This window comes from Lathamus discolor, chromosome 2 (genome assembly GCF_037157495.1).
Source record: "Lathamus discolor isolate bLatDis1 chromosome 2, bLatDis1.hap1, whole genome shotgun sequence".
In the NCBI taxonomy this organism is placed as follows: Eukaryota; Metazoa; Chordata; class Aves; order Psittaciformes; family Psittacidae; genus Lathamus; species Lathamus discolor.
In genome coordinates this window covers 7,583,413-7,600,265 of record NC_088885.1, presented here as the reverse complement: position 1 = coordinate 7,600,265, position 16,853 = coordinate 7,583,413, and the positions used below count along the sequence as shown (strand labels likewise).

General features: G+C 43.1%; 1 protein-coding gene across 3 annotated transcripts in view; it reads left to right on the top strand.

Annotated features, from left to right (window-relative positions):
• The window catches only part of RAMP3 (receptor activity modifying protein 3), a 73,054-nt gene extending 67,375 nt beyond the window's left edge, over nt 1-5,679 (top strand). For all 3 annotated transcript variants that reach the window (XM_065665634.1, XM_065665632.1, XM_065665633.1), the window contains one exon: nt 4,717-5,679. In XM_065665634.1, coding sequence (XP_065521706.1) covers nt 4,717-4,972 — 256 coding nt within the window. In that variant the 3' untranslated portion in view covers nt 4,973-5,679. The remainder of the gene's footprint in view (nt 1-4,716) is intronic.
• Nucleotides 5,680-16,853: the final 11,174 nt, after the last annotated feature.

The following is a 16,853-nucleotide window of genomic DNA, read 5'->3' as shown; positions in this document are numbered from 1 at the left end:
GTTGAAGCATCTGGGGCTGTATGAGGGAGAAGAGTATTAAAACCTCTTTATTAAAATACACCACATAACTTGGGGTATCCTGAACAGTGCCTCTGGATTCCTTTCCAGGCCTGTTGAGTAGTAGGAGTGTCTCTGGAGGATCTGTTACCTGATTTATATCAAGACTTGTCTGTGCTAGAGAGATTTTCCCCTGTATTTTCTGAATACTTGGTATGACTCAAAACAACAAAAATGAGCTCATGATGTATGTACCCCACCGAACCCTTCCATAATTCTGTCACTAATCCTGATTTATGTAAAACAGGAGAGTGATTGTTTTGGTTTTGAATTCCTCACCCATCTCACTAAGCAATGGCAAAACATCCCTGACTCTGTGTGCGTAGAGCGTCTCTACCCATGAGTGCTTCAGAGGTGGCAAATTCTCCTGTGGGAACTGCTGGTGGGTCTGCTGTCTGCAGCCAGCAGATGCCTTCAGCAATTTGTCCTCAGTACCATGATCTATGGCGCTCTGCTGCTGGAGAATTGTTTGGGGGGTTTCGAAAGCACATTTTTCTTTAGGAAGCGCTGGTTTGTTGAAGCTCATCGTGAAACAATCCATTTGTTTCCTTGGTCTCATGCAAGCCTGGAGGAGGGAGTTGTATTTTTTCTTTATAAACCAATCATCCCTGCAGTTTTTCTGTACAGATGTTGAAGAAGAAAGAGCAAGGACTTAACCACGTTCCTTCCTGGGAATGTGGGAAACTATGGATGAGATGAAGCTCCACTTAGACCAGTCAGTGCCCCGAGTGATGGGCAGCTGGGTACCCTAAGATGGGTGAGATGTAACACATCCATCTGGCTCATTAAATAGTGTGAATGGGCACTCCAGGAAACACTGTCCCATTAAGGCAAATGTGTGCACTCATGATAACTGCCTGTTGTCCAGGTTCTTGCTTATAGATAAATATATATAAATATGTGTTGTCATGGGTAAAATAACTCCCAAACTAAATTTCTCCTCAGGTTTTACAGAAAACCAGCCACAAGATTGTTATTTTCTGTTTTAGTGGAAACATAAAGTACAGGAGAAAAAGGGTTTGTGCTCTCAAAATGAAGTTTTGTTCTAGAATATTTAATATTGTCTTTCATGACAAATGTGCTGCAGCTCAGAGATTGCTCCAAGGAGGAATTAAGGATTTGTCATGTTCTCTGGAAGTATGTTCAATAATATGCCCTATGCCCAAGTAGTTGGTTCCTCAATAAAACTTACAATGATTCCCCTGAGCATATGAGGGGAAAACACAGCTTTAGATGAATTTTGGTGCTCAGACTATGCTTAGCTCTTGTTGTTTGGTACTGGCCTATCAAACCGCGTTGAAACTCAAGAGAAATACATTAATTTTTCAGCCCACTGATCACAAAGCTTGTTACCTGGCTCCCAGTGAATGTGCCTTTGCTGAGTATTAACTAACTTGGGAGCTAGCCTGAAAGAGATGAAAATGTGACTCAGGACAGAGAATAATAACCTCCCCACACCTCATTATGGTCCAAGAGGTGAAGAAGCTTGTGCTGCTGTACTGCTCTCCAATTACTTGTTCTGGGTATAAGTGGAAAACGTCATTTCTCATTCTTTCCTTTCCCAAAGTGTGTAATTTTTATGCATTGATGTTGCAGTACCTCCAGTCAGAGCTCAGGGCATCTTTGTGGTAGTCATTTTATTATACGGAATGAATAGATTTCCTACTCTAGCCTTTCCCATTGGAACAAAGAGAATTGCATAAGGCATAAGAGAATTAAGCGCAGGAGAATCAAATTGGAATGAAAGATCTATTAACCCCCACCTCCCTCTTACAAAAGCCCAACAACTTGCTAACAAATTGACCGAGTACAAAATGCCACGTAATGAGGATTCAGTTCCTCCCCCCTGAGGCAGCTGTTGGTACCATGCAGAGGACTGGTTTTAACCTGAGCTTTCTGCTGCAGTGCATAAGCTCTGCATTACTTAATTACATAAATATTTAAGTGAATTGAGCTTGCCTGGCAGATGTGGCATTCTCAGATAGCTGAGATTTTTCCTTATCTACATTCTCAGAATTGTGGGAAAGCCCCAGTTACAGTGCAGGTAACGAAGAGGGTATTAAGGGAAGATTGTGAGGAATTCAAACTATTAAGACAGCATTTTTATTCCATTTTGGCTCTTCGGGATTTGCTCTTTCAAATACAATGTAACTCTCTAATGGTTTTTATCTGGCCTTTTGGCAACCTTTAACCAGATATTTTTTCTAGCTATGTTGTACTTGATGTGCAAAATCAGGGGGGAAAAGCTCTTGTTTATACCACAGAAAATCCACAGAATTCCGGGCAGACCACTGAGCTTTCTATAGGATTTTATACCAAAGGAGAAAACAAAAGAAGAGGAAAGGTTTCTATAAATAAATCTTCCAGTTTAGGGTGTTTTACTATGAAGTCTGCTCAGGTCATCAGGATTTATTGTTGGTTTTGTTACTCTGCATGACCATGAGGTGGCTGTGGCAGCGGGGAGCTGGAGCTCTCTCTCGAGCACAGCAACCTGCCTGGTGTCTGTGCTAGACAGAGCACTGAGCTGCCTGGGCAACAGGGTGCACCATCTCTGCATTGCACTGCAGTCTGTTGAGCCTTGTAGGCTTGCCTTTGGATGTATGATTCCTCTGGGACTGGCTTTCCCATATTCAGCTAGACATCTTCAGCTTCTAATTTAGTCCAAGGACATAAAGAATGGATGCTACTGGGTCACATGGAAGAATGACACTACTGAAATAACAGCTTGTATTTGTGGTTTATTTTTAGCTTATTTCCTGTTGTTTCCCTGCAGCTGCTGCTGTTGTCACAAAAGCTTCCTTTCTAGTTGTTTTGCTTACAATATACATACATTGTGGATATAGGCATCTGTGTGTCAGAGCATCTGGGTGTGGACTCACTAGACTGTTCAGTGTATTTGCTTATGAATAAAGTGGCATCAGCCCAAGCTCTGTGATTGTAGCATGGGCAGGCAGACATCTCCCTTGACAGGCAATAGACAGTGGACCTCAGTCCTGACCCAGACACTGAATGTCTCCCCTGCACTACTTCGCAACAAAGGACTGAGTCAGCATTAGTCCCCTTTGGTACTTAATGTCAGAAGAAGCCATCTGCCAGGAGTTACCATATTTACATGCACTGTAAAGGGAGGGCAGGGCCTTCAGATCAATGTGCAGGATGCTATCCCATCAGGTGTCATACGGTTTCTTGCCCTCTCCTTTCCATTTTTAATTTCCCTTTGAAGTGAGCTTATTGAGTCATGCAGAACTGAAATAAATGTTGAAAAATGCAACAGACAATAATTCAGCTTCCTTATTTTGTGTCCTATTCCTGTACTGACCAGACACCCCTTGTCTTCTTAACTTCCAAACTCCTCCTGCATTTGCTTCCTGAATTTCCTGAATTTCTTTGGCTTATGATAACACCATAAACGCCATACAATTATTCATTTAGCCTTATTGTTTCCTTTTTTTTTTTCCTGAGAGGTAGCCAATTCTCATAGTTACCCTGGACAGGTTAACTTCAGCACATGGGGTGTTCAGATCAGGTGTTAGGCATTACAAGTGCCTCTCAAGAAAGGAGCCTGAGCAGCAGGTTGAGGGAGGGGGATTCTCTCCCTCTGCTGTGCTCTGGGGAGAAACCCCCCCCCCCCCCCCCCCGCAGTCCTGATCCAGCTCTGGGGCAGCAGCACAAGAGGGACATGGAGCTGTTGGAACGAGGCCAGAGGAGGCCATGGAGATGCTGTGAGGGCTGGAGCAGCTCTGCTCTGGAGCCAGGCTGAGAGAGCTGGGCTGGGTCAGCCTGGAGAAGAGAAGGCTCCTGAAGGGGAGACCTGAGAGCAGCTCCAGTGCCTAAAGGGGCTACAGGAAACCTGGAGAGGGGCTTGGAACAAGGGCCTGTAGGGACAGGACACAGGGAATGGCTTTGAACTGACAGGAGTAGAAACTTGGTCTAGTGGAAGGTGTCCCTGCCCATGGCAGCGGGTAGGAACTGGGTGAGCTTTAAGGTCCTATCCAACCCAGACCATTCTATGATTCTAGGACTGTTAACATGTGTAATTAGGAATTACTTTTTTTCCCCCTGCCTGGCATTTGCTGGAAGTGGGAAAAAGATGAAGGTTGTCAAAAGCTGACTTTCTGCATGTTTATCTTATCATTATCCTTACTGCCTGAGGGTACAACAGACCTGAAACTGTTACACAGTAACGCATGTTGTTGCTCAGTTCCAGTGCCACATCATTATTTTCACCACAGCGTCATGCCCAATGAGAGACAAGGCATGAATTACCCGTATTTTGCTCAAAACAGTCTGTTCTTAGCACATTTGTGTGTATGTTTTTTAAAGATCTTGTAGATGCCTTTAGTGAGGGTTCTACTTAAGTGGCATTAGGAGGTCCTGGCTGTAGTAGCATCACGCAGAAGACTGTCCATTGGGGGGTCTCAGGGTTTCACATGAAATCTCCCAGTTGTATGAATATATGTGCGAGTCAGTTTTCCTTCTGCCTCACTGTTTGGTACCTATTTGGTGCTCACAGTTTCCAGTACAGGTCCTTCAGCAGAGTATCTCCATAACAGACCCACTCTTACAGATTCTATGTGGCGCCTTACGTAGCTTTCTCTTAAGTGTAATATGCACATGCATTCTAGTTAAACTTTTTCCTTCATTTCCTTCTTCTCCCAGGTATTATGACAACTTTACCCAGTGCACAGAACGTGAAGCCAACAACGCAAGTTGCTTTTGGCCAAACCCTCTTGCAGAGGGCTTCATCACTGGAATTCATAAACAGTTCTTTTCAAACTGTACTTCAGAGAAGGTTCACTGGGAGGATCCACCGGATGAAATCCTTGTAACTCTCATCTTGATCCCAGTCATGTTGACATGTGCCATGATAACACTGGTAGTATGGTGCAGCAAGAGAAGTGATATCCTGGTGTAAGTTCTTCCTCTGGGCTTTATTCTTCTCCATCTCCTTCTTCCAAAACCACTAAGAAAGAGAGAGAAACTCGACAGAAGGATTTCAGATCTGCTGCAATGGAACCTGTGAGATACTGAGACTGAGACAGTGCTGCTCTGAATTTAAGAGCTGCCTCCTGCTGCTGCCCAAAGTCACTGCTTCTGAGCTTGGCTATTGGTGTTGCTGGTGCAAAGCTCTCTACTTCCACCAGGCCTCATCATCATGGAATTCTCAGGCAGCTCCCAGAAACAGGAGAGTCCCCAGGCAAGTGGACCCCTTAACTGCAAAAGGGATAAAGTTACTTTACATGGGTAAAGCTGGTTGGTAAACTAAGTTTTGCAGAACTGTATGTAAGTGTATGTACATGTGGTGTAACCCTGACAGTGGGGAAGATGGCATCTCTGGAGTTTTTGTGTAGGACACTGGAGGTTTTCATCTGTGAACCCCGTGACTCGGACAGAAGATCACTCCCTGGCAAAGGAACTGAACATGGGATGTAACCAAGTGGCAGCTTTTCCTGGAAGCCAGTCAAAAACATCATTATCAAGAACTGGAAGTGTTGTCCTGGCAAAGGAACAATTTGTGTCCAGTGACTATCACCATGGGGAAGTTATCATGCCAGTTTCAAAACAGGTTATAAAATGCCTTTAAGCATGGCTGCTCGGAATTGTATGGCTTACAAACAAGCTCTGGGAGTCTTATTTTACAGAGCTGAAAAATGGAAAATCAGTTGATTATAAATATACTAAGGAATAATGAAGAAACTTTCCTATGCCAGAGTCTGTTTTTCCTCTTTTATAGTGATTATTCTTGACGACTTGTGTTCACTGTATATTCCCTGCTCTCACTTCACTCTGTGCAAGAGAGATCCTACAAATCAATATAAAGGCATCATGTTGCTTGAGGTGCCTTTCGGAGTATAATTAATTTTGTACATAAATCATTCTTCATCCCGTGAAGAGTGGGGAGCTAAAGCATGAACATCAAACAGGAACAGACAGAGGAGGAAAGAGAAAAAATTCTACTCAGAAATCTTATGCTATGAAGCTATTCCTATGTAACAGATTAAATAAAGATTATATGCCCAAAATAAAACAACTTCCATGTTTGTGTTGTAAACCTCTTTTCTGTCAGTTCACAAAATGCTTTCAGTTGAATGCTTTTCTATTATATTTTGAGCAGTATCTGTCACAAGTGACTCTTCATTTTTCCATACACACAAGTGAAATACAGGTTGAATGGTGTTTTATCCCTGCCCATGGCAGGGGGGTTGGAACCGGATGATCTTAAGGTCCTTTCCAACCCAAACCATTCTGTGAGTCTGTATCTCTGCTAGTTAGATTTTCTCCTTTAAGATTCTGGCCCTGTGTCTGAGACTTAGGTCTGTGTGTGTGAGAAGCATTTCCAGGCTGGAATCAAAGCAGAAGTGCCCCCATTACTGGAATTGCTTATATGTAGATAAAGAACCCCTGCAGCTGTACTGGTTTGTTTTCACATCCTTTCACAAGGGTTGAAGGCACTGGCTTGCTTTTTCATTACCCTCATGTTCGAATGATTCATTTTCTAAAGGTGTTTCCTGTGTGTTTTTCCAAAGATCCTTTTTCATTCTCTAGGTCCCGGGAGAAAACTTCCCTTTGTAAAAGCAGAATGACACACGCACTGAGGATTCTGCTTTAGTTTTCTACCGAACTATGATTTTCTGCATTACCAAAACTCGTGATGGGTACAAACCCCAACCCATCCATCTGATCCAGAACAGTGTTTAGTTTTGCATTTTTTTGTGGCCAAACCCCAAATAATGCATGGAGTTTCACTGTAATCCTCATTTTACTTTAAATTTCACCAAGCTTCAAAGCGAGTCTCAGCACTTCAGTTTGGAAAGCACAGATATTTACAGACTTCTTCAAGCCCATGTTCATTTAATGTGATTGCCATGTGTGGGCCAAAGTCTTGGCCAGTTCTGGTTCATCTGCAACTGAGATCAGCTGATCAACAGCTCATCTGAGAGTTATCAGCCCCCTTCATTCAATGTACACCAGACTGGAGAAGAAATTGTCACCTTGATGGCATCGTGCTACTAGATGTGTATGGTAGTCTTAAAACAAATGCCTTGTTTGAATGGATTCTGTTTAATATGAGAACAAACTCTACAATGAACAAGTCTAGGAAATGTAACATTCAAAGAATGAAAGATAATAGGCTTTCCTTCATGTGCTGTGGGGAGGGGGAAGGATTCTGCTGCTGTAAATGTGCTTTGTGTGTCTTCCCCGTCCACAGTGTGATTTTCCTCTGTGTTTTTTATATACTTGACAGAAGGGTACAGAAGCTGAATTTAATGCAGCCTCAGCAGTCAAATCTGGAGATACATTTATAGTGTTTCAAGGAAAAAAGCAACTGCCATGTCCAGTTCTTAACAGCTGTGACCATGAATGGAGAACCACAGTGGTGGCTATTGGATCCTTTGACCTGACTTGTGCTATATGTGAGTGAGAGTTAGTGGTTACTTTCTAATGCATGGAGTCCGCTACCTTTCCCCCAAAGCCTGTTTCCATTGCCAAGGAAATCGCATCTCGGACCAAGAATCTGGCTTGTTTTCTAATTATGAATTAATTCTATGTTACAACAGAGTCTCAGAGGAAAACAGGCAGAGATTCAGCCTGAAAGCAAGTAACTGTTTTAAAGTCCTTCCTAGAATCAGAACAGTGTTTGATCCCAAGAAATGCTCAGGCAGAAGAGAAGTGACAGGCTGGCTGTGCAGCTGTCTGGCATGGCTCAAATGCTCCAAGTTGCGGGGTTTTCTGCCTTCAGGGACAACTGGGGAAGTGTCCTTCCATGGGGTGCCACAGCTTCAGCAAGCCCTTGCCAGAAGAAGACAACGACTACCGTGATCAAGACAAAGGCTGAGAGGGCTGCCATCGCTTTCAAGAAGGATATCAAGGATGAAGGCCAGAGGAGGAAAAGAGCTACGGAAGTGCAAGGAAAAAGATGGTTGAGAACACGAAACAGTGAAGTACACAAAAGAATTCAGGATTTCTTTCCAAGATGCCTCTTGGTGCACTGGGTGTCCCTGCCCATGGCAGGGGGTTGGAACTGGATGATCCTAAGGTCCTTTCCAACCCAAGCCATTCTATGATTCTACGATTGGTAAGGAATAGTGAGGAAATCCTACATGCTCTCTCTGCTCTTCTCCAGGCTGAACAGCCCCAATGTTCTTAGCCTGTCTTCATACAGGAGGTGCTCCAGACCCTGAGCATCCTCGTGGCCTCCTCTGGACTTGCTCCAACAGCTCCATGTCCTGTTTGCTAGATAGTCTTTTGGGACATCTCTAGATGAAGATCTTGGAGACAAGTTGCGGCAGAAGGAAGAGACGCTGTGTGGAGACCTCAGAGCAGCTTCCAGTATCTGAAGGATGCTGGAGAGGGACTCTTCATTAGGGCATGTAGCAACAGGACAAGGGGTGATGGGTTCAAACTGAAACGGGAAGTTCAGGTCAGTTATAAGGAAGAAGTTCTTTACTGTTAGGGTGGTGAGGCACAGGAATGGGTTGCCCAGGGAAGTTGTGAATGCTCCATCCTTGGGGGTGTTCAAAGCCAGGGTGGACAGAGCCTTGGGTGGGATGGTTTAGTGAGAGGTGTCCCTGCCCATGGCAGGGGGTTGGAACTGGATGACCTTATGGCCCTTTCCAACCCTAACTATTCTAGGATTCTATGAAATCTTACTAGTCCTAACGGGTCACTAACAGGAGTGCTTTGGTCAGCTTGGGGCTACCTGGAGTCAGCCTGCAGGCTTAAAAGCCTCACTTGGGAAGACTCGAGTTCACCAGGTTTTGACAAAGAGAACATTTTCTAAGGATGTGTTGCTAATTGAGGTCACAGCTTATAGAAATTCTGTCGGGTCAGCATCTTAGAGACCTGTGGATCTTTGATGAGATTTTGAATGGGTGGATTCCCATGAGCTTGAGTCTCTAAGGAGAGATATTTGCCTACAGTGTAATATTTATGAGGTGGCTGCAATGAATTTTCCTGCCAGCAGTGAGTGAATCCCAGCTCTCTTGTCCCGGATTATTTTCAAGTGAAATCTCTGCCAGCAAACTTGACCCTTTTTAGGAATTAATCTGGGCATTAAAACCACATTTTAAAACCTCTGGAGAAACACCAGTATTTGACAATCGCGTTGGCAGAATATCTGCAGATTCCTGTCTTTCCTGTCCCTGTCTTTCAACAATTTGATGTTGCTAGCAAAACTAACAGAGTTTAGGGTACTTCCTTTAGCAGAGTAGCAGAATTTGCAGTCCGAATTTCAAAGCACCTTTCTAATAACTAAAGCTCTAATATTTAATGCAAACTGCTCTCATAAATCTACTATATAGACTCTCTTTGCCTGAAAGGAGTGTAAGAAAGTCAAGCCAATAAGCATAATCTTACTACTTCAACTGTGGTGACCGATCACTGGGTCTGAACACTGTATATACCTGATGTAATCTGAAATAATGATGATTTAGGGTTGAATGGTTTTGATTTAACTGCAAGAAGGTAACTGCACATTGCTCATCTTGTGGTTTGTTTCAGCTGAAGCAGATGTTGGTTAAGAACTGCAGTTGCTCTGTATTTGAAAATCAAGTTACCTTTAACGTGGGTATCTCACTTTAAGCTCTCAAATGTGCACGTTTTGATCTACTGGATTAGAGGTGGAATAACTGTACAGGCTCAAACTGTGCTTTGCATTGTCTAAGTGTATGGTGTTTATAGAGCGCTATGAAAACATTAATTTTCTTCCAATGTTCTCCATGGTAAGAGATGAGAGTTGGACTCCTTTGCTCTCAGAGCAGTAACAGGGGTGACCAGCTCTCTGGCTGGGAACACAAGGTGCTTTCTGAAGTTCTCCTTCTCTGGATGCTAAGTGTGCAGATTAATATCACTCCAGTCATTACGATGGGAATATTCTGGGAGAAGCCTGATAAGACATTGAGAAGTGTGTTCTTTGGCAGTCATTTTACATTCTCTATTTAAGAACAGACAAAGAAGTACACAGAAGGATCTGATCTTTCCTGTCTTCCAGTGCACTTTCTGTTCAGTTCAAATACCTTTGAGTCCAGTGATGGAGATACTCTGAAGTCTGGAGAATTCAAAGAACAAGGGCTTTCCTTTTAGACCTCAGTGTGTGACTCTCTTAACACCCTCCTTTACAGAGGTTAACCTTCATTTTAGCTCAAGAGTTTTAAACGTATGTCAGTTAAACATTAGCTTCACCACTGCATTTCCCCACTCCCGATGCAGACTACAGCCTTTTGGCCCCCAGAAATATACCAAGCACCATTTAAGGTTCTTTTAAAATATTGCTGGTATTAATAGCATGTTAATGGAAAATATTATCTATCCCCTTTTATCTTAACTTCTAGGCAGGTTACAAAGATGTATATATGGGTAAGTAAAAAGAAATGATCATCTATTAAGAATAAATGTTGACAAAATTGCTAGCTTGTGTAAAACTCGATGGAAGTTTTACAGCAGCTGTAACAAGTGGGGTTTCAAAAAGCATATGATCAATGTAAATATTCATTTAAATTTTGATTATATTGGTAAAATTATATGGCAAAATACTATGGCAAAAATAGTTCCAGACTGATGTTTTTCCTTTGTTTCTGAATTTCCCCAGTGTATTAAATATGGTACAGAGGTTTTGTAACACAAGCAGGATGAATGTGTCACATTCTATTATGCTGAAAGCTATTATTAAAATCAAAGTGTTCAGAGGAGAAAGGCCAATGCACTAACCCACTGGACCACCCAGCTCCCAGGCAAAAATAGAAGCAGCATTCTCTTTGTTGACTATAGGCTCTTCTGGCTCAGGGGGATACTTCACTGGAGGGAGAAACTGTGGTTGCTGATCTTCCAAACATTTCTTACAAGTGGAATGCTTCACTTCTTTTCTCCTCCGTAATGGAGTATCCCCAAAACCCCAATCCTTGCAATATATAAAAAAATACAATTCTTGGTGTCCCATATGAAGCAGTTTTTCAGTGTTCAAGGAGACAGCCAAGGGAGCAGATGCCTCACTGGGTGGAGCTTCCCAATGGCCAGCCATCAGTACTGTGAGCATCCAACAAAAGCCGGCTCCGTTCTGCACTTATGCAATGCACTTACTGACATGGCAAATGAATCGGCCACTAATGGTAGATTGTTATCACTTGTGATTCATGTGCTAGGGTTTCCAAGTCATCTCTTTATGTATGACTTGTGTGAACTGTCACGTTTCACTGTCAGCCCACACAGCGAATATCCTTGGTCGAAACTGAGTGTGACATTAAAAAGTATGACATTAAAGAGTAAAAAAGTAGAAGGTCCTTCCAGACTTATTTCAGTGCAGCCAGGAGGAAGACTCCTACCATCAGATGTGAGCTGCTGCTTATTTACTGTGACATGGAGGAGATGCACGGGCCTGTGGAAACCCTGCACTGTGGTGGCACGTGAGGTGTTGGCCCTGCTGTTCCTTCAGTGAAGCTGTGTCATTTGACTCAGGGAAGCACTTGGTTTTGGGGGGCAGCCTTTTAAAGGAGAGAAGATAGTGAATTCAGCATATACAACCTGCAAAAGAAGTGTTGTAGCTACTGATGTAACCTGAAAGTGAATAGCTGAGGGTGAACGATGTCTCCCCTGCCTCCAGGGCTCTGCTGCCTTGTCCTGCCTGCCTTCCAATATGTAACTGAAGACCAACCTGCAGAGCAAATGTCCCTGATGTTTGTAAGTTAATGAGAAGAAAAGCAGGAGAGCTAAATCACCGGGTTAACCTGGAATGTTTTGACTGATTGAAGTCAGAGAACAAACTTGAGTTAAAGTGCACGTCTACCAAAGTGCCATCTACCAGTCAGTACCCCTAGGATGGCGTGTAACTCCGTGTGCCTATCTCCATGTAGCTGAGATAGGCACAAGTCTGCCAGAATGGAAGATCATCTTGAGTAGTAACCCATATATGAGAACAACATCAGTAACTATGAAGCATGCTGCAAGCCACAAGTTTCCTGAGACCGATGATCTAGGCCAGAAGTTAATGACTGCTGCTAATGTCACCAGTGCATACTGTTCATTAGGATCCCACCAGAGACTGTTCATATCAGAGCAATCATTCCAGTAACTCCCAGGGTCATATGATCAGCCTCCTCAGTCTTATTTCCACTCTCTGGGGTGAACAAAGTGCTTGAGAAAAGAAGAAAATGGGAATATTTATAGCATTGTGTTATGTGTTTCTCTCTTAAGCAGTTTAGCAGCGTTTCTGGCTCCTGCAGTGGATCAGAAGCAGCAGTGACCACCCTGCTCTATTTATATTCCTCTTCTGGGGAATAACTGCCGAGGAATAATTGACAAGGAATAATCTCAGCAGTTGGCAAGGACAATGCAATTCATACGAAACCTACTTGATGGTGTATGGACACTTACTACAGAGGGCTTTATTATTTACATTTATTTCTTTACATTATAACGTCATTCATAGGAAAGTTAGGTCATTTTGATTTCAACTGGCTTGCATTTTGATGGGGATCTAGACAACTGCATAATCCTAGGAGGGTTCGCTCTGACCATACCCTTGACTAGGCTTTTTTGGCTCTATTTCTTCTGAATGTTCAAATCACTCTTCTGGTGCTTAATGTGAATGTCCTTTGCTTCTGCCCTGGTTTGTGCGCTTTGCACTGTTGCTGAACACTCCCCTGGTACCCTATGCACCAGTTTGTCCCTGTGGAAGAGGATGGAGAGATGGCTTGGTAGGTATGTTTGCCCCGTTAGACACTGTGGTGCCACAAAGCTGCTTTTCTTTAGTATGTGTGATATGATTAGGCTCAGGACAGTGAGTTAATCCTCTCTCCAGAAGGTGCCATGTTCCAGCTCTCTGCCAATGCAGTCGATACGGAAGGCACTAAGGATGATACTGAGGCTACACCCATGGCAAATAATGTGAACAGGAGAGCCTGTCACTTTCTATTGACTTTACAGCTCTGGGCAGTGGGAGTCACTCATCAGTGCAGATGTTATTAGAGGCACATAAGTTTTCATAGATGCTCTGTGAAAATAGCTGATTATATCCCTATTCCAGTATTACTTACAAAGGAAAAGAAAAGGGGCCACAGAACATTTATCAAGCTTGTCTAGTTCACCTCATTCATGTAAGGTGGTATGGCCACTGGGAAGCATGATCTGCTATTATCTAGCTGGAAACCACAGTGAGAAATTGGAGCTCTGCTGTGCTCTATATATGTGTGTATACATACAACAAACTGTTACAAAACCTGGGTGATGCATTAACTAAACACAACTGTGAGGGGATGGAAATTTGCACAAATAAAGCAAGTTCAGTCATTAATTGTGTGGCTCATTATTTTAACATAGAAGTCTGCAGAAGCAAGGTGAGATTTTTGCCACTTACCAGGTACATAGGATACAGCACCAGGTACCGTGCACAGGTACTGCACAGTACAGCGACACCAAAAATACATCCATTTAACCAGGGAGTGTTTATGAGTGATCAAAAGACGAGAATTCTGCAGTGGTAATTTTTGGGAGTTGGTCTTTATGAGTTCTGAGGATGTCACAGATCAGTAAACTGAATGGAAACAGAATTACAGACTCATAGAACGGTTTGGGCTGGAAAGGACCTTAAGATCATCCAGTTCCAACCCCCCTGCTATGGGCAGGGACACCTCACATTAAACCGTATCACCCAAGGCTCTGCCCAACCCGGCTTTGAACGCTGCCAGGGATGGAGCATTTAACTTCTTGGGCAACCTGTGCTGGTGTCTCACAGTAAAGAACTTCTTCCTTACATCTAACCTGAACTCCCCGTTTCAGTTTGAACCCATCACCCCTTGTCCTATCACTACAGTCCCTGATGAAGAGCCCCTCTCCGGCATCCTTGTAGCTCCCTTCAGACACTGGAAGCTGCTCTGAGGTCTCCATGCAGCTTCTCTTCTCCAGGCTGAACAGCCCCAATGTTCTCAGCCTGTCCCCATACAGGAGGTGCAGTTCCTTTCAGTTAGAAGGAAGTATATTCATATTGTTGGCAGGAGAATTTCCGTATCTGCCCAAGGTTTTTGAACCACTGATGACATATCTGTGCCAAAGAATATACCACAGGCTTTGTATGATGTACAGTACATCAGTCTTCAGCTTTCCAATGAGATCTTTTTATTAATCCCATTTTCCCTGGTGTGTAACACAGGAGCTGGTAATATCAGGTAAATTTAACAGATACAAAATTCCAGTCTAACCTCCTCACATGAAATATGGTTTAGTTGTGGAACTTACTGCCCCAGGGAGCTGTTGAGATCACGGTTTTGGTGACAGCAAAAACCCCAGGTTAGCTTCCTGAATGCAAATCAAGAATACTGATAACTCCTATTGTCAACAAGTACGGGAGTCCTTGTTAGGCCATATAGGTTTCTGCCTTGAAAGCTAAATAAAACAAATATATAGTGCAGAGAGTGGCTTTGGAGGAGCAGCAGACAATTGTGCTCATGCTTCCCATTCTTGCTGTATAACTTTCGTTTGGTTTCTTGAATCCACACAGTATTGCCTGCTGGAGACTGAGAAGGCATTTCAGGAGTACCAGCTTTGCTGAGCACGACTTTGGAGGTGAAACCAGTGAACTGCCATTTAACCCAGAGAGAACTGTGTTTGAGGCTGGAGTGGGATTTTCCCTGAAGGAGCTGGTTTGCTCACTGCCTACAGCTGAGCCCCCAGGTGATTTCTATAAGGGGGAAATTGAAGTATGGGAGGGGAGAAGTGTTTTTAGCAGGTACTGCCTCCAATGTCTTCCTGCTTTTTCAAAGGTAAAGCTACTGGCAGCAAAGGAAATCTGTCTCCTGGACACACACAGGCTTGAGAACAGATACCTTCCCAACGCAGAGTTGTTCACAGGCTGGCAATCTAAGTCGGCTTTGCCAACTCAGTTTGAAGTTTATTCCTGCAGACAATGAGTTGCCAGCAATCCTAGAATGGGGATGGGATGGCTCTAGCTAACTACCAGTAAGTAGCTACTTGATTATACCTCTAACTACTTCCTGCATTAAGGAATGTGCCTTGCTCATTCCGAACTTGGGATGACCAAAAATAATATACTTAGTTGCAAAAGTGTGAGCATCATTGAGTATGTAAGTAAGGGATAGGCCCAGTGTAGTTAAAAATGAAGAACAGCAAGTGGCACGGTGGGGGAATTACTGCATGTTGTACTGCAGGTAATTTACTGAGCAGCTCAGGCTTTCGTCATCCCATCTGTCACATATATTTGTGAAGGGGTAGTGCAGCTGCTTGTTATTCAGGCCATTACTTTCCATGGGACTTGTAAATTAAATTCTAATGCATATTACAGTATTAAAAAGAGCAAGCCTTTGTTTTAAGGCGACAACATATCTGGTACACAGCATTACGGCCAAGTTGCCAAACCCTCTTTAACAGGCTTGCAACTACTCAAGTGTGACTGCAATATCACTGGTCAAGCCCTGAATTTGGGCTATACAAATTGGAAAGTGCTTATTCTAGTAGTCACCTCCTTGTTTTCTATACTGCTTCAGCCAGGATCATGCCATAGGCTTTATCATAGGTCTTTTCAGATCTTTGGAGGTCTTTGGGATCTCATCTTACCCTTAATGTTCTCCTCAGGAACTGGCTTTGATACTTAAGGAAATCTTACAGAGTGTGAATGAGATTAGGCCCCAAATACAGAGGAGATGAGATTTTCCACACGAAGCACTGCTGCTTTGTGTTTGGTACCCCTTGTCGTCTCCTAGGCTTTGACTTGCTATCAACTGTACCACTTTGGAGGAAAAATAACTGATGTTTCCTTACTTGTTTTGCTCAGAAGGGTTCAGTTGCCCCAGTGCTCAGGACTGTGTTGATACAGATATGCTGTTGGACTGTTGGCTTAAACAGACCCCCAAATCCCCAAAGGTATTAATGCTGAATTCTTGTTACGTGAAACAGGGATTAGAAAGGTAACATACTTGCAGCTTTAAGAAGTGCAAACCCTGTCTGACTGTGGATCAGGTATTGACTTCCATTTTAAGCTTTTCCTTCAATGTTTTCAGAACTTCTCAGTAAGAAAACTGGTATTTTTTTGTCATGAGAATCACTTCTGTGTTGCCTGGTCACAAGTTAGGTCACAGGCCCTCAGTTACTATTAAATTTATCCTTTCCTAACTTTCCTAATATTTTTTCTTATAAACCTATTAATGCTGTACATTATTGGGAAGCCAAGGACGAAACGCTGACTGCTGCAGTGATTTTTCTAAGTGGCTGCCATTTTGCAGGCCACAAGTACCCTGAAGTTTCCAGAGACTGGGAGTTTGATTCACCATCAAGCTACTCCAGTTTTATTCTGCTTTAATTCTACTGACTCAGTTTAGCAACCCTGAAGTAAAGCTTAGTGGTGATGAATTATGCCTTTGGGTTTTTTTTCCTTTCTGAACATGGAAGTTACACAGTAAATAACATTTGCTCCTCACAGAGTGGCTATGAGGGGAAACATACTTTTTCTGAATGCTAAAGATGCAAACTTGGCAGCAGTTCCAAGTATTAGAGTGTAGAGTTGGAGTGGATAGCTTGGTGAATTACTTGCTTTGCAGTACTGCTGTTGACATTCTCTCTCCTCTTAGAACCCCTTTGGGAATAAATGAATATACCTCTTGGGATAGAGGCACATGAAGCAGGGTTAGAGAAGTGATTATAATGAATTCAGAACTCTAACTTGGGTATGTTTTGTTCCCATAAGCGAAGAGGGACCCTCCAGAATCAAAACTGTGGTCAGTGTTTTCCTATTACCTTAAACTGGCCAGCTCTTCCGAGTTTGGATGCTCAGTGCTTCCTAAAACTAGGGTCCT